We start from the raw sequence: 27,176 nt of genomic DNA on the forward strand, positions 1-27,176 counted from the left end.
TGAGAATTCGGGCAAGGCATTTAGATTCAGTACGAGCTGGATAATTCCTTTCATTATTCTCAGCACCTTACTAGGGCACAGTAATGTGTGTTGATAAACAGTTTTCTCACCAGCTTAGTATGAGAAAACAAAGAAGATCCACAACCCCCAAACATAATGAACGACTTTTTATTTCCCAGTGACACCATTATCTAGTGTTAACAATGCTACTAAATTTCAGACGTTATTATGCAGCTACAAGCATAATTATCTCTCAGACACGAGGCGGCCATCACTAAAAACACAATAATGATTTCTGAAGAGGTTACAGCCCCACCCTGATTGGCAGCAAAGTGTGGCTGAAGGGTCCATTAATTAAAGTGATATGATAACAATCAGTGTATTACTGCATCTCCCTACCATATCCATTCTTTTTCCATGTTCCTAGTTAATTTTAGTTAAAAGACAACAGTTCACCTCCTGCAAATGAACCTCGTGGCATATATTTATATACACATGTGCATATACATACCTATATTTATATATAAAAGATCAGAATCCAGCACTCTCAGGTCTTTCTTAAACACATAAAATGTGATATATTCAAACATTTGTGTGTTTATATATATATATATATATATATATATATATAAATAAACATACATATACTATTCATATGTCATATACTGTTGACCTTGAGATTACTATTATTAGCCCTGTTGCTAAAAAGTCACCAAAGACATTATTATCTTTGCAACATTATAAGAGTGTTTTGTCTCTCTGTGCCATATTGTTTTCTTATATTCCAACTCATCCAATTTTTCTCTCTCCAAGTCTTTATTTCACAATCTCATTTTTCTTTTTACAGGGCAGTAAATCCTGAACTGAAGTCATATGCCCTGGGGGTTCTATTTCTTCTTCTCCGTTTGATTGGTAAGTCAATCTTCTTCACATAGTAATATATGCTTTACTTTGTGTAGCCCAGGATAGACCCTAATTGGTCACAAATAATTTGTGGGGGGAAAAAAGTACACCTGAGAACAATATGTAATTTTAAGTTATTATGTTAGCAACGGGAAGCATTATTTAGATTATTTATTATTTTATTATTATTAATATTATTGCTATTTATTTCCTAGTTGTATGAAAATATAAATTTCATTCTAGCTGCTTTTTGTCAGGATTCTGGTTATACCTAGCACTGGGCACTACAATTTGTAGAAGGTGCATTAGTGCTATAATGCAGCATTGTAAGAAATACATGAATGTTCTCTCTGGTTTTAGTAAATGAAAACATATCCCCTATATTGAATATAAGGCACTAAGTATGTCCAAGTTCAGTAACATATAGCAGCCAATAAGATGTTTGCTTTTTAAACAAGTGACCAGTGCCTTCTTATTGGTTGCTACATGTTACTGCAGCTGGTGTATTTGATTAAGGGGAGCTTACAGTTAGGTCCATAAATATTTGGATAGAGACAACTTTTTTCTAATTTTGGTTCTGTAAATTACCACAATGAATTTTAAATGAAGCAACTCAGATGCAGTTGAACTGCAGACTTTCAGCTTTAATCCAGTAGGTTGATAAAAAAGGTTGCGTAAAAATTAGAGGAACTAAAGCCTTTTTTAAGACAATCACTTCATTTCAGGGGCTCAAAAGTAATTGGACAGATTAAAAAACTGAAAATAAAATGTTCATTTCTAATACTTGGTTAAAAACCCTTTTGCTGGCAATGACAGCCTGAAGTCTTGAACTCATGGTCATCACCAGATTCTGGGTTCAGATCAGGTGACTGACTTGGCCATTCAAGAATATTCCACTTCTTTGCTTCAATAAACTCCTGGGTTGCTTTGGCTGTATGTTTTGGGTCATTGTCCATTTGTATTATGAAACGCCTCCCAATCAATTTGACTGCATTTAGCTGGATTTGACAGACAGTGTCTCTGAACACCTCAGAATTCATTCGGCTGCTTCTGTCCTGTGTCACATCATGGATAAACACTAGTGTCCCGTTGCCACTGGCAGCCATGCACACCCAAGCCATCACACTACCTCCGCCATGTTTTATAGATGATGTGGTATGCTTTGGATCATGAGCTGTTCCACGCCTTCTCCATACTTTTTTCTTGCCATCATTCTTGTAGAGGTTGATCTTTTATTTTTATTTTTTAGTAAAGTCCATTTTAGCCTTTCTATTTTTGATGCTTATGAGTGGCTTGCACCTTGCAGTGCACCCTCTGCATTTACTTTCATGCAGTCTTTTCTTCATGGTAGACTTGGATATCGATGCGCCTACCTCCTGGAGAGTGTCGTTCACTTGTTTGGCTGTTGTGAAGCGGTTTCTCTTCACCATGGAAATGATTCTGCCATCATCCACCACTGTTGTCTTCCGTGGACGTCTTTTTGCATTAATGATAATGACATAACGTAGGAATAGCCCAAACCTGCCCATGAACTAGCCTTTGAGTCAATTGTCCAATTGTTTTTGAGCCCCTGAAATGAAGTGATTGTGTTAAAAAAAGGTTTTAGTTCCTCACATTTTTATGCACTTTTTGTTCAACCTACTGAATTAAATCTGAAAGTCTGCAGTTCAACTGCATCTGCGTTGTTTCATTTAAAATTCATTGTGGTAATGTACAGAACCAAAATTAGAAAAAAGTTGTCTCTGTCCAAATATTTATGGACCTAACTGTAAGCTCCCCTTAATCAAATACACCATGCATGCCCAGCTGCAGTCAGGGGTGCTTCACCAGTGAGGCGAGTTGAGGCTGTCGCCTCAGGCGGCAGCGCCCCACTAGGTGCCAGGGGCAGCAAAAATGATGCTCCTGGTACTTTGAGAGCAAATTTCCAGGGATGGGGGGGGGCAGCAGCAACTGCTGCTGCCTCAGGCGCTGGAGGGGCCAGGATCGCCCCTGGCTGCAGTAACATATAGCAACCAATCGATACATTTATGGTAAATCAGTGGCATTAAATAGGGTAAGCTTATCTTTAGAAGTTCTAAAGAATGCGACTACTATATATATATATTTAGGGGGTTATCTACTGAAACTCAAATTTCTCATCTTTTATTAAACTAAGTTCAACCAAACTCCCATCTACAATTTTATCTTATTTATCAATCAAATAACTTGAAAAAGTCAGGAAAAGACTTATTAAAATTGAGTGAAAACTCGAATCCTACAAATTTTTCGAATTTGTCACCTGAATCGCTTGATTGGGTTACTGCCCGAAAACCCAATTTTTTTCGGATTATCGAAACCCAGCACAGATCTCAATATCTTGAAATTGTAAAAGGGACATTTGCAATTGACTTCAACATGACCTCCGCATGTGACCAGAAAAAATCAAGATTTAGTAAAATAACCCCCTTATATATAGAGAGAGTGACAGCACCACAGTTAAGTCTCCTGTAACACGAGTTATTTTACATAACCCCAAAATAACAGCATCTTCCACTGTGCAAAATTCGGCATAATGACGGTTATAAGGTGGACATACATGAAGAAATATTTATGTGATAACTACCTTTTAAACATAAAGAAAATTCTAGAGGCAAAGGTTGTACTGTTTGTCTTCAGTGATCCTGCCTATTATTCATACAGAAACAGTGTCTGAATTGGTTTTGTTCCTTTTGCATTTGATGTAGTGTTCTCTCCTTTTATAATATTTTTTCATAGCACTAACACCATTTTCAATTCACAATAAAATTTGTCTTGTCTTTGTATTTTGCAAGTGACATATCTATAAGTGAATTAGAAGGTGGTACCATTAGCTTACCTAATGTGCGGTTTTGTGGGATGTCACAGCCTTGGAAATGAATGGCATGTATCTCTGTTTTCCCACATCCATCTTCATTATAAATTGTTTATTCTCTTAATCTGCCATTTTTTTGTTCTCAAGGTCGAGAAAGGCTAGAGTGGCATTCAGTTAAAAAGAGCTATATAATATAAGTATTTTTTGGATGACTCAGTGAGGAGGTTTATATATATATATATATATACATAATTATATTTTTAAGTGTAAAATTGCTGGCACAGGGTATTGAATAGCTTTAAATGTTTGCAAAACACCAACTGGTCGGAATCAGATAAAGGATTCTTATCTAGGAAACACACGCATTTGGATCCTTATTAAATCTTTTTTTCCTGCTGCAGATATGGAGTATAGAAATTCACTTGCAAGTTTTCATTTTCATTATGACTATTCCATTTAGTCAATTTTGTAGCTCAGAGGGAAACATTACCACCCAAACAACTTCAAAACGTCATGCCTATAAAAATACAGACTGTACTGGATGGTTAGTAAATCAGTTTCACAGCTAGGATTTATTATGTATATTATTACAGTTTTTCTGTTGTATTAATGTTTTAATTAGCACCATAGAAAAAAGATAGGGTAGTCCAGTGAAAAGAAAACAATGAAGGAGAAAAAAATTGCAATATTCACAATGGTAATTGAGAGGATACAATGAAGGGTTTGGATCTAAACCATACTCTTTCTTTGGTCAGGCCCTACCTTTCCAGTTAGGGATAAAACAGATACAACATTGTTATATGAATATTAAACAATCTAAGTTTCAGACCATTCCCCACATAATTCTTCATCTTGATCAAATAAAGAAGTCAATAGCTACTCAGACATATACTAAATTGTAAATCTAAAAACTCTAGTTTTTGTTGGAAGGAAAATGTCTTCAAGTATTAGCCCATGTTGTAAAAGACCTTCCTGGGAAATATTCGCTGTGAGAAATCAATTAGGTGTAAAAAAAATATATACTATCCAAGCATGACTGACACAACACAAAATGTCTATAACACTAAAATAAAAATATGCAATGAATTGCAGATTGCTTTATATTACCGCTGTCTACAGATGAAGCCACTTGGATTTGTGAGATAAATGTGTCATGACTCATGGTTAATTGAAGAAACTGCGTTATCTAAAGTCATCTTAACTCATTTAATGCATTTAACCTTTTCATTAGCATACCAAAGCACCATTGTGAACAATGGTGAATGCTTTAATTAGATGGGATGTTGTGACGCAGTTTTCTGTGTTAAATGAGATAAATGGGATATCTGTGTTTAGTTATTCTGTGTCAAACAGACAAACCAAAGTGGCTGCATCTGTATATCCTACTAAAAGTACATTTGAAGTTGACCTGCTCCTCCGTTTAATAACACAGCGTGCAAAATTAAATCTTATGCATTTATAACACCATAAAATGATTTTTTTGCAAGTTTGTGGCCAAGTGAAAAATCTGATCTAAAAAGAATTTTATAGCAGATTTGTCAAGCCATAGCCATTCAGATTCAAATGTTGACTGCAATGAACAATGACAAGCAGTGGCAAATGAATTTTAGGGCCCCTAACATATCCAGAGGGTTTACCGATATATGTTGAAATATATATATTTAGGGCCTCATAGGCCCCCTATACCTCTTGGTCAGCCTCCTCTGTAGATATGCCCCTAATGGTGAGTAATGTATTTTACATCAACTTAGTTTTTTTGCCATACAAGGCAGCTTTAGAAATATACCCTAAACTTTCTGTTTATTTTGGTGCTCAACTCCACTCGATCTCTTGTTTTTTTAAACTTAAATATATGAGTTCTCTGCTTCTTTCTTTGTAGTGACTTCTCTTTTCTCAATTTTCCCCCAGGGCAATCACAGGATTTGGGGCCTGTGATTTTAGTATCTTGGGGGGGGGGGGGCAGTCCATTGCTTCCTATGGCTATCACCTAAAAGCAATTGCAGAAGCACTTGTCACACATTTCTAAAGGACATATGTAAGGCAAACACTTATTCTAAATTGCCCATTGCCCCTGTACTGCTTCCACCTAATATTATATTTGGCATAATGAAATCTAAATTGCCAAGTCCACCTTCTGATTTGAGGCCAATTCAACCATTACCGATAATTTGAAAACAGATCCACACACACAATTGAATGCAGTCGGGGAAGATGCCCCTTTTATTATGCCACCACTAATTCAATGTTTAGGGCACCAGGTTAATCAAGCTACCAGATATCTCAGTGCCTACACTGTATCACTGCTTTTTTTTTGAGTTGCGTAGTCAGAAAAATGTACAGTTTTGGGCCAGCACAGAGGTTTGTTCTGTATTCTCCTGACGAAGATCCCTGTGGGGGATCGAAACGTTGAATCTCCAATAAAGTATCACATTGGTTAAGCTTCAGAAGAGTCCCGTGAGTGTCGTTATTCCTGCAGATATATAATTACACGTTTGCTGGCACCCGGGCATTTACATAGGAAACGTAGTGCACCTTTGGGACTTGTTTATATATATGTGTATATGTGTATATGTGTATATATGTATATATGTATATATGTATATATGTATATATGTATATATGTGTATATGTGTATATGTATGTATGTATATGTATGTATATGTATATGTGTATATGTATATGTATGTATATGTATGTATGTATATGTATGTTTATATATGTATGTTTATATATGTATGTATATGTATATATATGTATATATATGTATATATATGTATATATATATGTATATATATGTATATATATGTATATATATTTATATATATGTATATATGTGTATATATGTATATATGTGTATATATGTGTATATATATGTATATATGTGTATATATGTGTATATATGTGTATATATGTGTATATATGTGTATATATGTGTATATATGTGTATATATGTGTATATATGTGTATATATGTGTATATATGTGTATATATGTGTATATATGTTGTGACAAGCTGGCGGCTTGAACACGTAACTCTTAGGGGGGATTAGTCAATGGCGAGCAGGCAGCATAGGAGAAAGGAGCATAAAGACAGGGACACACAGTTTCTTCAAGGAAAACAAAGGTTTATTTTCCAACTTTAACATACACCGTCAATAATGCACAGACCCAGGGGTGACCATTTTATCATTCAAAACAAATAATAAAAATAAAACCTAGCCCACTGGGCACTACCTTCACACTTTGAAGCAGTCCCTGACTAGACTGGGCCCCTTGTGGACAAACAGCACAAGAAATGGTTTGGCTCACCCCTGTACTCACAGGACTCCTTCCTGTAGTGCTTATTCAGCCTCCTGGCTTCCTCACTCTCTTCACAATATCTCTGTGAGAGTCACGGGCTCCCTCTGCTTCTTGCAGTAACAGGCAGCACTCCCAGCTCCTCTGGGAGTTCCTCACACAGCCAGGTCTCCTACCTGCTGTGCCCTGTTGAGAGACACCCTCTCCTATTCCAATTAACTTTAAATAGTCTTTCCACAAGACAGCTTTCCTGTGGAAGGTGAACTCCAATCTCTGGACTGGATCTGTGGAATGGAGTCCCTGACTACTAAAGTCTTTAAACAGAGCGCTAATTCTCTGTTTAGTAACTCCCTTCCTGGAGCCTTTCTCAGTACCTGGGGAGAAATTACAGGCTAGAGTGACCTTTTTCCACCTTTTCCTAGTCACTCTACCACAATGTATATGTATGTATATATATATATATATATTCAGAATATATATCAATAGTCTATCAAAATCTCAAACAGATTAAAGTAGAAAAAGAAAGAATCACTGAAGCTTGGCTGGAAAATGATTTATATTATTTTATTCCTTTTGGGGATGTTTAGCTATCAGGTTGAGAGAGGTAATGCAGCTGTCAAGAAAAGAAGGTATACAATTTTATACTCTTTAGTAGACCCATCTTTGCCTATGGCAGCAGATAATGTAATGCCATTCTTCTAAAAGAGGTTAATCACATAAAATGAACTCCATGGCAGAAGGGGCTGCAAACAACTACAATGCAATAAATTGTGGGATTTGTCCGTATCAACATGAAGCATTAAAACAATGCAGCAGTAGACTACTCACCTCTACCAAGATTCCATTTCCCACAATGCCTTGCACATTTTTGTTATTCTGCTTCTTTACATCAGTTACTCATGGAGAGCAGTGTGAAAATTGGACGCTTGGCTTCATTTCCACATTAAACATTCAAAAATGATTTTTTAATAAACGTATACAGTTATTATTGAAGTGCTTACTTAAACTTTCGTTCAGCGTGCAGAATTTTATTTTTCGGTTTCCATTTCCATCCCTTTATAATAACTGTCCAACCAAACCTGAAGTTTATACAAAGGGGTGAATACAGACAACAGTCATTAAGATTTATAGTCTCACATTCAGAGGTTTCATTTCAGCTGTGCAGATTCTTTTCCTTCTGTGTCAGTGATGTTCTTACTAACAATAAAAGAACAATAATGTTCAGATTTATTTCTGCAAGTATGATATGATAATGTAATGAAAGAAACAGTTGCACAGACTTTAGGCCCTTTTGTATTGCTCTTTACCAAAGGTGAAATATGTATCCATTGCTTTAATAGCCTTTAACAATTACACTAATGGCTTCACGTAAAGTAAATATGAAATTATGAATCATCATCCTTGCCAGACAAGGATCATACCGAAACATTATTAGTGCTAATCGGCATGGGTTTATTAGCTATAAATCTTGACAAATTCTTCGCCAAGGCTTTGCTGAGGCAGCAAAAAGCAAATATGTCTTTTTATGACATCCCACCCTATATGTTTAATGGAAACAATTATTTTCTGGAAGAAGGCAAGTCAGTTCGAAGCAAGAGCAGGGTCTCTTTATACAAAAGCCTGCCTCTTGATTTACTGAAAGGCACAGGGTTACTATACATTGAATTATCATTAAAAAGTTATTGGTCTAATGGACTGTTATTTAAGATAATTAAATGGGTTGGCAAGATTGCATGGCCTTGTAGATAACCCCCACAGTGTGGATCATACAAAGCTTTTATCTCTTCATTTACCGATCTTTAATAAACTGTTTCCTTCAAATGTTATATATGCATAATGAGGACACCAACTGATAATGTATAAGGTAATTAGGTCAAAAGACACAAAAAGAGTGATTTAAGAAATACAGACATAGAACAACAGAAAAAGCCTCAATAAGCCCATTAAATCTGACCATGCAGCTGAATAACTGCAGGGCTGCCAGCAGGGAGTAGGGATATATATACAGAATCCTCATTGGAAGGTGATAATAAGTTAGATGGTGCTTCCCTAGGGAAGGTTGAAGAGCAGGGAAAATGTATGGAATAAAAAAAAGTAATATTTACCATGGGAATAACATATTCAGAATATTTTTCTAACAGATATATTGTAATGTTATAATCCTAGACAGTGCATGTTTATGTATAGCTATACTTGCAATGCATTCATTGGTACCTTGACAGCTGTGCTAACTATGGGGCAGATTTATCAAAACTCTCAAATTCGACTAAGTGGTTATTCAAATTCGATTTGAGTTTTTAAAAAAATTCAAATTCGATATTCAAGATTTATCATACTCTGGTCCTTTAAGAACTCGAATCCAACCTAAACCTAAAACCTGCCGAATTGCTGTTTAAGTCAATGAGGTCCAGGGATCAAATTGGAGTTGTTTGCAGCCTTCCTGACATTCGAGGTTTTTTCAGAGAAAAAAAACTCGAATCGAGTTTTTTAAATTCAAATCAAATTTGATTCAAATTCAATTCAAATTTGATTTGAATTCAATCCGAATTTAATTCGAGTTTATTTGTCGATTCAATTTATCCGAGTTTCAAAAATTCTATTTAATTATTACATTTCATTTGGTCGAAGTTTGATTTTAGGGGAGTTTTTTAAAACTATGTGTATAGGTATTTGTTCTGCTGAGTAAGCTTTTAAGAGGGCAGCAGCTAGCATTTTGCTGCATTAAAGCTTATTTATACAAATTTGCTTCTCCACTATCTGGCAGCCTGATGGAAAAGCCTGGGTTTAGTAGATGCCAGGACAACACTACCTTCCCCAGTGCATAATGCTGATGGTAAATTTGGAAAAATGGAGGAAAGTGCCTTTCCTATTTCAGGACACTATTGCCCCCATGCACACTGAGATCAGTAGTAAAGAATGGGTTTGCTAAGATGGGAGTGGAAGAACTTGACTGGTCATTAATGATGGGCGAATTTGCGCCGTTTACCTGAAACCCCGAGCTGGTGCACCTGTTAGGAGAAAACTGCACCGGCCCAGGGTTCTTCCAGCGAGCACCACGGAGCGATTGTATTCTGTTTTTTCTTTCTTCAAATTTCCTGGGGCAGAAGTATGCGCAGAAGAAAGAAATAGCCAGCTTTTTTTTGTTAAAGTTTGGCTTTTCGCACATGTGCAGTCACAAGAAAAAAGAAGAAGAAAGAACACGGTCACAACGTAGTGTTTGCTGGAAGAATCCCGGGCCAGTGCAGTTTTCAGGTAAGTACATGCGATCATTTGGGGGTGCCTAACTAAAGCTGGCCATAGACGCAAAGATCTGATTTTTGGGACCGTGTGTGGAGAGTCCCGACATATTTCGTCCGGCGGAGATCGTCGTTTGGTCGATTGGACAGGTTAAAAGATTTCTGTCGGCTGCGGGTAATATCTCTGCACGTATTGCCGATTGTACGATTTTCAGAGGGAGACTGTTACTAGCTTTGGTCGGACATAACTTTCGTACAATTGCTGTCAGGGGCAGAACATCGGCTGATCTGTTCTTTTACTACTTTATTTGATCTGAATGGTTAGTGGCAGGTAGGGAGATGAGGAAGTACGATTGTACGTTGATTTGTACGATCAGATCTTTGCATCTGTGGCCAGCTTAAGACCTTTCATTCTCCTTTAATAACTTTAATATGTTTTGGGGATGATATGTTGGACAGGCAGTTAAAAATGGCCCTCTTGTCTGAATGAACCTGTGTTCAAAAGTAATTCCTTGGTACTAATCAATAAAGGTTCTACCATTAGTTCAGTTCCTGGGGAACATCTTTTTATTAGTGAAAACTCATCAACTGGAAGCTTTATGTTTTCCTTGGCAGAGCAATGCATAGCGCTATGCTAGAAAGGCAACGCAAACGTAACCCTCCATATAAAAAAGGAATCCGGTCTCTTTAATTATGTTAAAATCAAATTTGACTTCATAATATGGTGTTGTTACTGAATTGTCTGTATTGTACTATTTGCAGTACGGAGTCATTAATTTACCAGAATAGACTCTCGCTGGGAAGGCAGCTTTCTAATCATTCAGGTGTCTGACATGCTGTTCCGTCTCACCAGCAATTTACAGCAAACTAACCAGAAAATAAGATTCACAGGAAGAAGTACAGTAGATCTATACTATGATGAAAGACAGCACATGCAGTCTAAAAGCATTCTTAAGTTAATGTTTTCCCTAATATGTGGCACCCTTTATTCACAAAACTGTTTGACAGTCAATTCTGGATTTTTAACAGATAATGATCTGATTTGTCTTGTTTATTTAATTTATTGACAAGAATAAAACTGCTCATACATCATTCGATTGTGGATACCTTGTCTATTGTTATTTAGCTTGAGGCAAAACTGTGCTGCCTGTGTCTTTCATAGGATAACATTTTGAAAGGAAACCAATTTTTTGCATTAATTAAGACTCTGTATACAGAGTTTTCGTTTCTGATTTCTCTCTTTATATGAAGTTCAGGGTACATATGGCTAAGAAACTCCTATCACCAGCTGTCTTTTGCTTTCCAGCGCTGAGCCACAGGCACGGCACATCTAATAAGATCTCCTGGAATTGACATTCCAGCACAATAGCTGTACTCCTGCAGGGTGCTTGGGAAGGCAATCACTCTGCAGGCTTCTTGGAATTGAGCATCTTTTTCTTGCAAGCCCCTCCAGCAGTGAATATGTTAATAATGCAGGATTCCAATTGATTGAAAGATATGAGGCACCATGCTGAGCTGATGTTCACTTACTGGCAAATAGTCTCGCTCATAGGCAGAAATACAATCCCAGGAGAGCCCCATACAATTTCATGTTTCCACTATCAGAATGGCATCATTTAAGTTTCTGAGTTCTTGAAAGATTCTATCATTTCTGACAATAAAAAGAGTACAACAGAAACTAATATAGCTAAAGCTGGAGGTGTAGCTAAAGTGATCACCTGCAACATGGTCAGACATGAAACCCTCCAGCTATTATAAACTACAGCACTCCCCTAATGTCTTTATTAGTGGCAGATATTAGGAGCTGTAATCTACATCAGTTGAAGGCAGGACCCCTTGTCTACGCAAATTGTAAGAAGGTATCGTTTTGGCTCCAGTTCCAGTAAATCAAAGCAACCAGTTATCAAGTAGCTGATCAGCTGTTTAAAAACATCATGAAACATCTTATGGTTTCCTGTGGGTTATGTTAAAGTTATTATGGTGTTAAAACCTCACTGGTGAAGTGTGAGGTCCAAGTACTCATACCCCAGGCACTAATCCATACTCCAGATCCCATAAACATATATATTAGAACACAGACCTTTATTGTAGAAAAAATCCTTACACATTTCATGTGTCAATCCTATAGCATGAAAAGTTTAAGGCTATTTTTGTATTTGAAATGTTTTTGCAATAAATGTCTCTTTTCTTTTACACCTGTTTGTAGGGTCTGTGAACGGCTGCAATACATTTTTTGGAAGTATGGGGGCACACGCCGTGACTGCAGCTCGGTAGGCGAGTCTCCAAACCTGTAGTCAGAACAAACTGTCCGGAACCGCTCTGGCTGCGGTCTTGCAAATGCGGAGCAAACCAGGTTGAATGGACGGCATGGACACACAGGGCACGGGGAAACCAAACTTGATAAAACGAAGAAACTTTATTGATCATCTTAAAACACAAGCTGTTCCCCAGCCTGAGCACATGGTGTGTTTTAAGATGGTCAATAAAGTTTCTTCGTTTTATCAAGTTTGGTTTCCCCGTGCCCTGTCTGTCCATGCCGTCCATCCATACATTTTTTGGAGTAGGTTTTCTGTGGGTTACAAGACTTTTTGGACTTTTGGAAAAATTTGCCTATATTTACCTTACTCTCCTAAGGTTTATGGGTGGGCAATTCCTCATTGCAAAAAAGTTGAGAAAAATTGGTTTGTCCAAGCGAAAAGTGAATCTTTAAATATTTTTTTTAATACAAGTCATTATTTTATGTTTTTCAGGGTTTATTCCTCCACCACTGATCTTTGGAGCGGGAATTGATTCAACGTGCCTCTTCTGGAGCACATTTTGCGGAGAACAAGGAGCATGTGCACTGTATGACAATGTGACATACCGATACTTGTATGTTAGCATTGCGATTACACTGAAATCATTAGCATTCATCTTGTATACCACAACATGGCAATGCTTGAGGAAAAACTATAAAAGATACATCAAAAACCATGAGGGTGGACTCAGTCCAAGTGAGTTCTTTGCCTCATCATTGACCCTGGACAACCTCGGGAAAGACTCTGTGTCCCAAAACAAAACTCATAGGACAAAATTCATATATAATCTTGAAGACCATGAATGGTGTGAAAATATGGAGTCTGTTTTATAGTAGCAGGTGACTGAACTAATTCTATAGTGTCATTTGAGAGTTCTCCTTTTTTTAAAGGAAAAAAAGACATTATTACCCTGGGCAGTCCTTGATGTTCTGTATTAGTTAAAAAATGGCCTAGTAAAGCAATGAAAATGTATTTATTGTAGTTTTGGCCTTCAACATTTGATCTTCCACCGTTAATGGTAATGCTCCAGATGACAAAGGCTTTATCAAAGGCTGAAATGGTTGGAGAGAAGTGGATACAAAGCCAAAGCTGTCAGGATACCAGTATATAAATTAGTATCTTTATGCAATATTGCATTCTGATTAGTACAGGTACTAACATTTTTCCTGGAAAATGGCACACCAAGAACACAATAGTCCAATACCAGCTCTCTTCCCTGTGAATGACAACCTAGAATCTAATACATTATACTCAACATAGTGGCTTTCTAAACATGAAACAACATAGTTAATTTTGTTGTGAGTGCACGCGTGTGTGAGTGCCATGGATTTAAATTCAACCCTCTACTATTACAAGAACATGACTTATATTTTTTTGTTGCCATGAGTCCTTTCTAAATGACGTGTGCCACATTCTTGTATCATTCATATTTAAACATTGTTTAAGTAGGTAATGTTGTATAGTCACACAAGAAATCGGTTAATTGTGGCTATCTGCACCTGGTCAAATGCTTTACACACCTAAGTGTGATAGTTCGTTTGTATTGTTTTTTTAAAGAGTGAAAGTTCACCATTATATAATTACATCCATAAATATTACAAAACCGCTTGTACTAAAGGGAAACCTAAGAGTCTCTAATTGGGATGAGTTTTCATCCCATTTAATGTCTTCTTTCTCCTATACCCTGCTTGTGTCTTCTGTATAGTGTCTTGAGTATAGAAAGACAACTCTTATACAAACCTTTGCAGAATTTGATTTAACCATCAAGAAAAAAGTTGTCAAATGGGCTTTAACTAGCACAAAAACAGAAGACTGAATGGATTTTTAATCTGCTCAATGATTTATAGATGCAGCTCTCCTATTTTTTCCCAATACGATTTTGGCATTTGGGACCTTAGGGGGGTTTGTTATGAAAATGAATTGCAGAAGAATTTGCAGGAGCTCAGACATCACCAGCCTGTTGGTTTGTATATTTACTGATACCATTTTAAGGGAAATCCGCAAGACTGAGACTGCTAAAAATGAACACACGTGTTTGCGATATACTGTATAGTCTTTGTTAAACGTAGTTAAACATTTAAGGACCCTAGACAAGATATTGTCATGGCATGGCTTCTCTAAATTAGGTGGTGTTTTAAGCTGAATCATTCCAATCAACATACTCCCTTTCCGGGCTTTATACCGCAGATTTGCTGCTGCTGTTATCACAAAAGATATTTCAGATTATGTCACATCATAACAAATACAAAAAAGTAGTAGCCATTATGTATTAGCCTGAAATATACATTTGGGGGTAACTCTTGCTATGTGTGAACACCATTAACAGGGTGTTTCTGTGGTAAGTGCCCACTGCTCTTAGTTTATGCTTTCTGCACTAGTTTTAATCACATCTGATCTGAGCAATGCTAAATAGCAAATTTAAGCAGGGACCTCCCTGTCAAACATGTTATTCCCAAACCAATGGTTTTAATATGAATGTGTTCCATCCTTCATTCCAGTTACAGACTTGGCTCTTCTAGGAAGTCTTTCCCTAGATGTTGGAACATTGTCAGTGGTATTTACTTCAATTCAGTCACAAACGCATTTGTGAGGTTGGGAATTGATGTTGGGGATCAAGTCTGGCTTACAGTCAGCATTCCAGTTCATCCATTAGATGTTCAGTAGGGTTGATGTCAGGGCTCTAGGTAGTCCAGTCTTCTTCCTTCTTCCATCCCATCTCAGCAATCCAATTCTGTATGAACCTTACGATTTGCACTGCACTATTATCTTGCTGAAACAGTACAGGACATTTCCCAAACTGTTGCTTCAAAATAGGAAGCACATTATAGTCATTAGATGATGCAGCGGCAAGCACCTATATCTGCAATTCTGGCTGTTGCTTTAGTAGCTAATTATGTTAATTAGAAAGGTTGTCCACATACTTTTGACTAGAGTAGACAGGTGGTGTTTACCTCTATAATGTATCCAAGTAGATGTATGAAAGTTAGCTATGATCCAGCCATTTGGGGAACATTTGCAATGTTTTCAGTGTTTAGCATTAGTAAAGCTGTTTTTGTGCCATTGGAAAAAACTCCTTTTAGGATATTAGATTGATAGGGAAAAGAACATTTTATAGTATATATAATCTACGTGCCAAAAGGGCCCAAAAGCTTTCATTATAAATAGCTTGAAGTTATTGGTCAAACAACATTTATTGCCAATACTGAAAAACTGTTTTTTTTTTTTTTTTTTTGTACCTTCTTTACCTACATGTTTTCATTCTTCAAAAACAAAAGGATAGAAATTAGGAGAAAATATTTATAAGCGTAATCTCTCTCTGTTGTTCAATATCGGTAGCAGAGGGTTTTGATTCAAAATATTATAACATTCTTGTATTAACAAGTCACGATCTTTGTACTTTTTATTTCCAGTAATTATGGTTTGGTTTCATTAAGTATTTTGCAAACTGTACATTTTCAAAGATGATTTTTATTTATTTTATGTATCCAATAAGTACTCTAATATGAAAACATATCATTTTTTAAAAAGATTTTTATGTTTTTATACATATGAAAATTAATATGATTGCACTGTAATTAGAACACCATAACTGTCAGTAGATCACACTGAAGATCAAGATGCATATAAAGGGAAATGAATATGGCTTTGTTCCATTCTGAAAGCGGCATCATTTGAAATGGCAAATAGGGATTTGATGTGCAGCATTTTTTTTTTTAAAAAAAATGCTTCATGAGATTTGGTTTAAAATCTCAATACTTTCATCAGGGATGAGATAAAATAGCCTTACTTGAATGTCTCATAAACCAATCTTGATTTTTTTTTTTTCAGGGAGGAAGAGATAAAAACATCCTCATTTGAACTCCTCACTAACTGAGACAGCTCAGCTAAGTTTAGAACCTCTGAGAAATCTGCCCTGCGCACTCTAAACTGGCAGCGTAATCAGCATCACAGATCTCAAAACACATATTTCAGACTGGCAAAGTATAAATATATAAAATAAGTCTCCTGGCAGATCGGAGGGAAAAAAAACTCATTTGTAAGAAAGTTTCTGTTTCTAAGTAAAGCATCTTCCTTGCACAAATAACATTGTGCATGCTAACAAAGAAAAATAATAAAGGGATTATTATTCAAGAGGTCAAGACAAATATATCGTTTATAGAGGATCCTTATGATCCTCATTAATAAAAATACAGTAGAAAATACAAGTATGGCATCTCTTATCCTGAACCCAATATCAAGAAAGCTCCGAATTACAAGCAGGCCACCTCTAATAGTCCATTTTAATAATTGAATAATATCTTTTTAAGATGAGTTCCATTTTCTCTGTAATTATAAAATAGAACCTTTCACTTGGTGGTAACTAAGCTGCATGAATCCATATTGGTGGTATTTAATATTTAAATGTTTTTTTTAGTAGATCTAAGGTATGGTGATGCAAATTATTCAAATGTCCCATCACCAGTATTACAGACAATAGATCTGTAGAAACAATAATAAGGTCATGCTTGTTTCTTACCCAATATTCGATTTGCAAAGCTGATTCATTGACCTAATATGTGTCCCCTAAAAAAAAAGAAGCTAACTCTGAGATAATACAAACTAAAGTGGTCATGCTCATAAAACTGCTATGTTTTATCCATGTTATTATATTTAATAAAAGCAAGTCAGGACTGTTCCATTTACAGGGGTTCTTTAAAAAGTAATTGTCAAAAGGCATTGTTTGCAATCAAAATAGATTGCATTATGCTTATAATTTGACCTAGAAGGCATGTCTGTCTTCCTTTAAAAAATCTATTTATGGACACTGCACCTACCTCAGGGGTTAGTGGCTTTGTGCCTGCTGAATGCGTGAAAGTGCACTTCATATTGATATAAATGATAAAGTAATAAAGACTAGTTGTACATACGTGTGCCTGGTTGCATCTGTGATTGTTTGGCATCGTAGTCTGCGATTGGCAGATACCTGATGGCTGCTTATCAATCTCATCCTCCATCCAAGACACATTAGAAGAGTGATCCCATAAAGTGTAATATTATATTTCCCAAGTTAGCACTAATGAATAAAAAATATTTATTGCAGATTCCAGTATTTGTTACAGAAGAACTAACAGAAGTTCCTATTAATAAAGAGAATCCTATTAATACTATTTTTTCATAGTTTATTATAATGAATTGATAATGAAGTTAAGGGATAATTATTATAATGAGAACAGAAAATAGTACCACTTATCTTGTACCAGTTATTGCTTACATGAAACTATTCTCCACAATCTCAACGAAAAAATCTGCCAGATGGGTAGGTACCTATGGAAATTGTAGTTCATCATCTAAATTTAAAAAAAAACATTAAAGTTTAAAGATCACTCTCCAAAAGATTTTTCTAGTATTATTTTTATGTTTATATTTTCTATATATATAGTAAATTATAATAGCCCCCATCATGACTTTTCTCTGCCCATTGTGGCTGTGACTATGGGGCAACCCCCAAGATTTATCAAATAGCAAACAGGTCAATCATGAATTGATATTTACCCCATTTTTCACAAATCTCCTTACAGGCAAGAATATTTTCCTACAAAGTCAGGAAGGTTTTTAAAAAATTGACACATTTACTGTGCCTATGTCAGTTCATCACAAGGTGTTGCTTCGAGTAGTTGAGCACTATTCATTTTAATGGATTGGTAGTGTTCAGCACTGAACATTATCACCCTTCCGAAATCTTACTCCTTGATGCAAATCATGTGCGGGGAAAAAGGTTTCAAACTATTTTTCCAGTGCATAAAATACATTGTTAAAATCCAAAAGTACTGGTACATTTTCAGTACTGATTAATAAATAAATGGCTGTTTAAAGCTTGTATTATCTCTTACAGGCATGATGCTGTGTATATTCATTAAGGCTCCCTATGTTTCTGTTACAGTATTATGTATGGCAATGGTTTATCATTTCCCTGCTGCATGGGCATTAACTGCTTTCCTGTTGGCTTTCTTCATTAATCATCATCAAAATAAGACTTTTATTGTTTGTTTTATACCCTCACCAAAAAATTATATAAAGTTGTTATAATGCCCTATACATGTGCCCACAGTATAGTTTAGGTGCCATATGTTAGCAAATGTAGGGTGAAGGAGGGTACTCAAAAAAAAATTATGATCTTTTTCAGTCTATCACCCTTTAAATAGGAAAAAATGCCAACTTTTTTTTGAGGAACTCCTATCTACTCTATTGCACTTCGCCTGGTCTGAGGTGGCGAAGGCAAGTCTAGCGATAGAGGTAATGCTCCGTAAAATCAAAAACTTAATGAATTTGCGTAGTAATGCTCTTTCGTCAGACCGAAAATTCGCCTGGCGTTAAAGTGGGAAGTTGTACCAGAGTCTATGTCTTTGGCAAAAATTACGCCAGCATTAGCCACTTCGCCCTTTATTAGTAAATTTCCCCCCATGGGTCCATCCATTACTTCTAGAGAAGTATTTAAGATGCAGATGATAGATATGTCTGAATGCATATAAAGCAATAGGTGTTCTGCTGTTGCATTTTGAATTTTTTGCATCAAACTAAAGGCAAAAAAAGAAAATATATGGCATTTTACTAGTGGCCCCTTAACTCCATTCAAGGATACATTTGTTGGGACGTTTAAGTATTATATGCAAACACAGACATAAAATGGGATTAGTGGTGCAGAGTTTGTAGCAAAGATTGTGCTATAAACCCCCAGCACTAATTTCCTTTTCCATTTAGGTTAATGCCACATGGCAAAAAAAAAAAAAAGCTTGTGCCGATTCACAGTCACTTTTAATGGAAAACATTTACTATTACAGGCATTTATTCCTCTAATCCTGTGACACTAACACTGTGGGGATGGCCCTTATGGAGGTGCAATTGGGTTCAGACTGAAGGCCAAGGCTAGAAATTGGTCAGAATGCCTATTTACTCTCACTGAAAATCCCATTTTAAGGTCAGTTAAGGAGAGTTTAGTCTCAGAATGGCTGAGACATCAATGGTTTTTTTTATCTGTAATTTTAGGATGCCCTAACCCTCCAGGGGTCTTGAACTGAAAAAGCCTGACAATCTTTGCTCTAATATGTGTTTTTGAACTGAAAATCTCTTTTTCCTCTTTTATCTTGGATCAACGTTTCTGTTGCCTCCGCTGCTGAAATCTCATGGTTTCTTTTTCCATTGCCACTGGTCTAACACAAGAAAATGAGGAAAAAATATTTCCTTGCTGCTATAAAAATGTTTAAAGAGCCAGTAAAACCATAGTTCCTGTCCAATTTCTATAAAATGTGATCATTTTAATAACAAATAGTTATTTTCATTTTTCAGGGATTTCTGCCCAGAGTAATAAGTATGTATTATCCACGGAACACAACAGAGCAGCAGATTCATCAATGCTTCAAAAAAAAAAATGACAGCATTTAAGATTTATAAATGCTTTCATTCCCAGTAACACAGAAAAGCAATGCTTTTCCTTTTTGGGCTAAATAAAATGGTAGGGTGCTATAATTCAGGGCCGTTGCTGCTATATATTCATTAATGCGCTACTACAGCAGTTTTGTTTGTGCCAATGCAATGCAATGCTTGTCTTGACTCATATCCACAGTGTAACAGAATGGTGAGATCATTCAAGTTGTTTCATTTGTTTGTACATGACATTCATCTTAGTAATAACATGAATAATATTAGATTGATGTGACAGTATTGAGATAATTATTGAGCTACAGAAAATCCTGTCAAAATGTTTATAGAAACAATCTCTGCCAGTTGGGCATGCCAATATTTACAATGCCTCATGCAGTGTCTCCGCGATCAGCCATATTTTTGCTTTGAATGTAACGCTTCCTGCAATAGGCAGTGCTCCATTCAAGAGAGGTGGGCAGGGGGAGTCACATAGATTTTTCATCTGATGCTCAGTGTAGAGTGCATCATCTAAAGGGAGGGGTGCAAGTGCTTAGGAAGGGTGCTCTTTTGCACTTGCGCCCCCGGGGATCATGAATGACCCCTTATATTTTTAGTTCTAGGGCAGATACTAAGTCTATTTTAGGAAGTTACAGTGTGGGTATACAGTTAATTTAAGTTAATTGTTTTTTTTTCCCGAATGATTTACATTGTTCTTCTTACATGCACATGAACCATGGTCCAGTATCCCTCAGTGTCTCTCTTTATTATGTGCCAATGTTGCTTGAATTTGCAAGTCGTTACTATAGTCGTTAATGTTAGACTTGCAAAAAAGCCCAGCTTCTTCTACACTGTCTCCTATGTGGCATCGTTTTGAGTTATCCTAGAGTGAAGCACACTCATGCAGTTTTATGACTTTAAAGGTGGCCATACACAAGCCAACCAGGTACCTTCTCCACCCATTCATCCTCTGGGCTAAACAGACGGAGAGTGTACAAAAGGCCACATATGGTATGGATGACTTCCTATTGTGCAGTTCCCATCTTCACCTCCTCCTCTTCCGATGCACCTTGCACTGGCCAACATGGTGCATCAGCTGGTCAAATATTCTAACCTGCCAATTCCTGAACTTCAAATCCAGAAATCCATCACTTCAATGTGAAACATGATCCGGAAGGGGTTGGATCACTCTGTAAACCCAAGGAGGTGGGGAAGTAGTCCTGCGAGTCATTGGCAGGCTATGATAGTTTCCTTTTATTCTAAACAGTCATTGCATCTGGTGTTCTTTAGATATGCATAATCCATTATCTTAATTACAGTACAAGAAAATCATTTAACCCTTTAAGTGTCACCCTGGTGAGAATGGCAGGACTAGGTGTACCTAGGTAACATGTTCTTTTTCCATAGGCCACATTGCAACATGGAAGCATAGAATCTCCAACATTGGTACTTCCCTGTTAACGCCATTGATTCTACAGGCTGTGGCACATATATAAAGTTCTTTTAAAAGGACACTGAATACAGGACTAAATAAACAGCAGGTATAGACATAAAATTCACACCTAAATTATAAACCACAGAAAACATTTCTGGAAAAATGTGCTCTCGTGATGTTCAGTCAAATATGTGAGTTTGGAATTTCAAATGACTTGAGAACTGTTTACTAGCTGCTTGAGATATGCAAGGTCATGTTATGCAGATTTCCCCTTTATACATATTTAAAGAAGTGAAATGAATTCCAAACTGTGTCCAGTAGACACTGCTAAAGATGCAGTATACTGCATGGAATATTAATAGGGTAACAAACTGGTTGTTTCAGTAACCAGATAGTGAATATTTTAATATTTGTCAACAACTGAGATATGGGAAACATCAGTGCCCTCTGGCCTATACTGTAATTCTAGTGTCCCATGTTCATTACACTGCTTGCTGCCTTGATAGTAAAGTACACACAATAATGTCAATTCAGTGCAAATTTTGCCACTGTTTTACGTGTATATGCTTAATACTTTTCTTTTGGTACTTGTATTATGCAGATAATGTTTATTGCACGGGTGATAGAATCAGGGGTGAAACAGACTGATGACAATTGTATCGGTTTTCAAAATTAATTTACATTCATATTGCCCGATGTTTAGATTTTGATCACTAGATTAGTAACTATTTAAAAAACAGTGTAAGTCTTTATATCTGATCTTGAAGGTAAAGTAAAGCCAAACGATTTACAAAGAAGTTATGGTGCATTGTGCCACGTTTGCACTCTACTAATAATCTATAGCAACCAATCAGAAATTAGCATTTAATGGTTTGTTTTTTAAATGCAATTGTTTCTCTGGGTTGTAATATAAAATTGTGCCTGTTATTAGAATACCCCATGTATGTTATGCTTGACATTCTAAAGATACAAGATTAAACCTCTGACATGCTACTAAAGTTTTTTCTTGCAAACTATATTGTGGATTGGCCTGCACTCCTTCTGCTTAAATGGCAAGTGAAAATCAGATTGGGGAATCTCTGCCTTGTTCCTCCTTATGTATTTAGACCAAAAACAAAAAAGTATGCTGACTTATTTCTAGTATAAGTAATTCTAAAACAACTGGACTTTCTGAGTAATCATTGAAGATGTTAAACTGAAGAAGCTGCTTGGATGAGTATTAAAATGTCTTCAATGATTACTCAGCAAGTCCAGTTGTTTTAGAATTACTTATGCTAGATATACCATGACCAGGATGCATGAACCTCTTCATAGTCACTCTGACTTATTGTTTCAAAATTACAAAAAAAATTACTTTAATAAGGTCAATGTTTCGGCACCACAGAGGTTTTTGTCCTGAGGAAGACACCCCTCTGTGGTATTGAAACGTTGACCTTTATAAAGTATTTTTTTTTTATTTTACATTTTGAAATAAGCCCAGAGTGAATCAGAGTACTTTTCTGTTTTTGGAATATATACAAAGTATTTTCTTGAAGCTTCTCCCATGGAGCCACGATTGAGGATGGACACAGTAGGCATCCACCAACGATAATCTAATGATACAGGACTAGGGAAATAACATGTATCTCTGCTATAGTAGGGCTTCTGCATTAAGAACATTACTAATATACTAAATATTCCTTGTGCTTTGGGCACCCATACATTTTGCCTCTCAGAGACAGTCTTGTTAGTGAGTGGCAAGTTTGTAACAAGACAACCCCATTAATTCGATTAGATGGTAGCTACTGTATCTACTTTATTGGGTGACTGTAACAATGGAACAAATATGCCTATGCATTCTCCTGGAAAACGAGTCTGCAGTTTTGTGGTTCCTACAGTAAAATCATTACTGTGCTTAGAGTGGCCACTTGGGACTCCACGGTGTCAGAAAGGAATTGATCTCATTCCATGTTTAGGTGCTAGATTTTAATTAAGATGTCTGTCCATTTGTTTTCTCCTTTGTACAAATTAAATGGAGCGTCTTGGCCTAATATTTACTTGATTTTTTCAAGCGCTTAATTTGTAATGCAATAAACTCATTATAAAAGTGCTCCTGTCTGAGTTTTTGATTTAATTGCTACAAATTCATTGTCATGAAATAATTTTTATGGTTCTTGCCTGCTTGTCATATGGACGTGAGCATTAGGCTGCTCTTTATTATCCCTTACAACAGGTAACAGGAAGTGTACAATGCCATGAAATGCACTTATTAGCAACTGCACATCAAGCAAGTTTGTGACATTGTGGGATCTGTATATAGACCTGTATCTGTGTGCAGGCATATTTAAAACAAGTGCGGGGACCTATAGTATCTGCTATCCCTATAGAGTTAATTCCCTACCCTTTTTCTCATATCCTTTGTTATTGGGCATAAGCCCTTGTAACAGTTCTTATGTAACAACTATAGCTATAGGCCAAAGGATGTAATACCACTTCCTGCCACACTGCTATATAGTGTTGTGTAGGGAGTGGCCTCTTCCTCTTTGGCTCCTGGTGCTGTGCTACTAGGTGATTCCCACTGAGCCTGGGATCACCATAGGCCCCAGTAAAGCCATCTACCCCAAAGGGACCGGACACTGTTGGTGCTTAAGTCGGGAACCAGGCAACCCCGTGAATAAGGAACAGCTATTTTAGTAAGTAACCTGTAATAGACTCTCAAGGAGAGTGAAGCAGAGAGGTTTAGCAGAAAGAGCAGTTATCGCTCCACCGAGGATTGGTAGAAGGTAGTAGTTTCCTACAATGCTTCCCTCGTTGTTGCCTTTAGTGCAGGGAACTCAGAGATAGGGACCTAGGTTAGCAGAGGACTGCCTGATCTCTACATTGATTGATCCAGATCCCCACACTGGCAACATCTGACTTGTATGAATTGATGTATACCTGTCTGCTGATACCTTAAGGAGCCTCATCTGTCTGACTGTATTTGGCTCTCTGTCCACTGTGATCAGCTGTTACCTACTATTGTATGTAAATAAAACCTGGGGACATTTGCTTTGCATAATAAATCTTTCTTGTTATTTTACCATCAAATAACCTCCTGGTGTCCATTCTATCTATTATTCCCATTTATTAGCCTGTGTGTTGTAGTTCAACTACTGCTTAAAGGGGCAGCTTCCATTTGGCAAAGGCCCTGTGTGTAGATCACATGTAACCCATGCTCACTCCACTAGCTGGACATCATTAACTCCTCATTGGCAGGATAGCCCAAAAAAAGCATTACACAACCTTTTGGTTTTGATGGTGACAAATAAAAATAACAACAGTTTTCTTCATTCCTCCTCCTGCCAACACAAGCTTTCCATGTACTTTAGTTTTAGACAGTGAAGTAAATTCAGCCTTTTTAGAGAGTTATTATAAAGATAAGGGGTACAGTGTCTCTGTTCTACATATATTGCTGGCTAAACAGTCCATAGTAAACACAGGTATGGCTACCCAGCAAATATCCTTAAAAATGAATAAACAGACCTCAGAAAAACACGACTCAGATTGAGTAATAAACTGAGTCTTGGTTGAAGAGATACAAACTGTGTGCTGATCTGTTAGAAATACTAACAATATTACATAGGACAGCATTTTTAGCTGAAAACCTCATTAAGCTAACAATATTGCCTAGGTCAGCATTCGGAGTTAGAGGACTCGAGTATAAAGGACACCCTCATCTTTGGATTAATAGCTTTGCCTCGGACCCATTAGTGTGTGCCAGGAATTTGGATCATCACTTAATTATCGAGGACCTGAGGGTTATGTACCAAAGGTTGTGGGACTCCTGGATTGTGCTGAATAATGCAGAACTGTAAACACTTCATATTAAGTTAAGTAAATCTATTTAATTCTACTATTACTTGTGTGTGTGTAAGTTATTGCTCACAAACAGTTCATCAGAAGTCTTATTCATTGATCTTTATTTGTATTACTATTTTTATTAATAATAATTCATACAATTATTAATATTAATAAAAGTTCACAACTTTATTACAAATATACGTATGGAGCATAGGCTATTTCAAATAATTTCTTGAAATACATTTTCCAAGATGAATTTCTATGGGTTAATAGGATTAAATGCCTCAGAATTTATAGAACGCGTATTATTATCATCAGAGATCCTAATCAAATTACACCTTAGGTACAGTATCTATCTTACAGTAATCAGAGCCCGTATCTGTACTGTACCAGCAGCCCTGTCCTTAATGCCTGCCACAGGGCCGACTGTACCCCCCCCAGGGCTCCCTAACTTGCTTGTCTGAATAATATGCAAGTTAGGGGACAGTTATGGGTTGGAGAAGATGTCTCCTCCCTCTTAAATAAAGCAAGCCTGGATGTCTCACCCCTCTTAAATACAGTAAGCCTGGTTTTTACACTTTGCACCCTGCCCTGGAGGGTCATTATACATCATTCATATCCGTGGTGTAACTAGTCAATTTCAAACCCCGACCCAACCCGCGCATAAAAAAGTCTTTGGAGGGGCCTGGAGCATGACCATTCTTATGCAATATGCAAAAATTGCAATGTGCAAAAAACTATTTCATACACAAAATGGCATTTAGCAAATTTACCCATAATTCTTACCTCCCTTAAGCAAAAAAATTACCCCCAAAATGAGTACTTAAGCAACAGATAATATAATATAAAGTAAAGGCAATTTTCTATTTGGATTTACCCATTGGCACATACTACTAAAAAAGTATATTATTAAAGAAAAATAATAAAGAATAATAATAAAATAATAAAGAATATTATTTAGAATCAGGAGCGCCCATACTTTACATTTAGTGATGATGTCCCATTATGATCTACATCCATAAAAGTATTGTTAGCATTCTGTTCCATGGAAAATATTACTTAAATATTTATTTATAAGGAAATATATATTGCTATTTTTTTTATAAAAAAAAAACAACTACAGTATGTCTTATGTTATCTTAACATAATAAATATCTATATGAAAAGCATGAAATGGGAGGGTGATTTAGACAATCTGTTTGTTGACAGTGTCTCGAGATCTACTGATCACCGGCTAAAGGTCTACTGGTAGATCCCAATCTAACTTTAGGCAACCCTGATTTAGATGAAGTAGGGTTTTACATATTAGCTGTTTTGTGTTATATATTTTTTTATAGAGATCTACATTGTTTGGGAGTATAGTTTTCCTTTAATAGGGTGATCTGATGAACAGAAGCTTTTTTATTTTACATGTTATCCTTTTTGTAACCGTCAATAAATGGGTTACATTCTGTAGACTTTATGGGGCTTATTTTTGAAACCTTGTATTTTTCTGGTCGAGTTTTTAAAAGGGAATGGTAGAGGTTCCTTGAACCATTTGAAGATGTTTGAAGCCTTCATGATGTTCAAGTTTTTTTTTTGGTGGGTGGTGGGTTTCGCTCAAAAACGCTATCAGTTTTTTTAGCGATTCGAGTTTTTAAACTCGATCAATTTGCGTATTTGAGTTTTTCACACCAACTACACTGATTCCAGTTTTTTAAATTCAAGCTTTTTCATAAATTAGAAAACAATAGAGTTGTGAGTTCATTAGAGGTATAAAAAAAAAACTCACAAACCCCTAAAACTCGACCTTTGATAAATCCCCTAAGTAAATACCTCTCAATGTATGTGCAGCTCCTATTGTTGCTAACTTTTACTGGATGTTAACACCTTGTGGATGCATAAGTCAATATCAGGGCATGTTTCCATGTGCCATGTACTTTTCACTTTGTACCTGATTCAGTAATATAGACAACAAGCTTAAGT

General features: G+C 36.4%; 1 protein-coding gene across 1 annotated transcript in view; it reads left to right on the top strand.

The window, feature by feature from the left end:
* The window catches only part of slco3a1.L (solute carrier organic anion transporter family member 3A1 L homeolog), a 178,351-nt gene extending 160,883 nt beyond the window's left edge, over window positions 1–17,468 (top strand). Inside the window, exons 9-10 of the mRNA XM_018253240.2 lie at window positions 848–912; window positions 13,016–17,468. Of these exons, the coding sequence (XP_018108729.1) occupies window positions 848–912; window positions 13,016–13,395 (445 nt within the window). The 3' untranslated portion in view covers window positions 13,396–17,468. The remainder of the gene's footprint in view (window positions 1–847; window positions 913–13,015) is intronic.
* Window positions 17,469–27,176: the final 9,708 nt, after the last annotated feature.

The sequence above is a fragment of the Xenopus laevis genome, chromosome 3L, assembly GCF_017654675.1.
Source record: "Xenopus laevis strain J_2021 chromosome 3L, Xenopus_laevis_v10.1, whole genome shotgun sequence".
NCBI lineage: Eukaryota > Metazoa > Chordata > Amphibia > Anura > Pipidae > Xenopus > Xenopus laevis.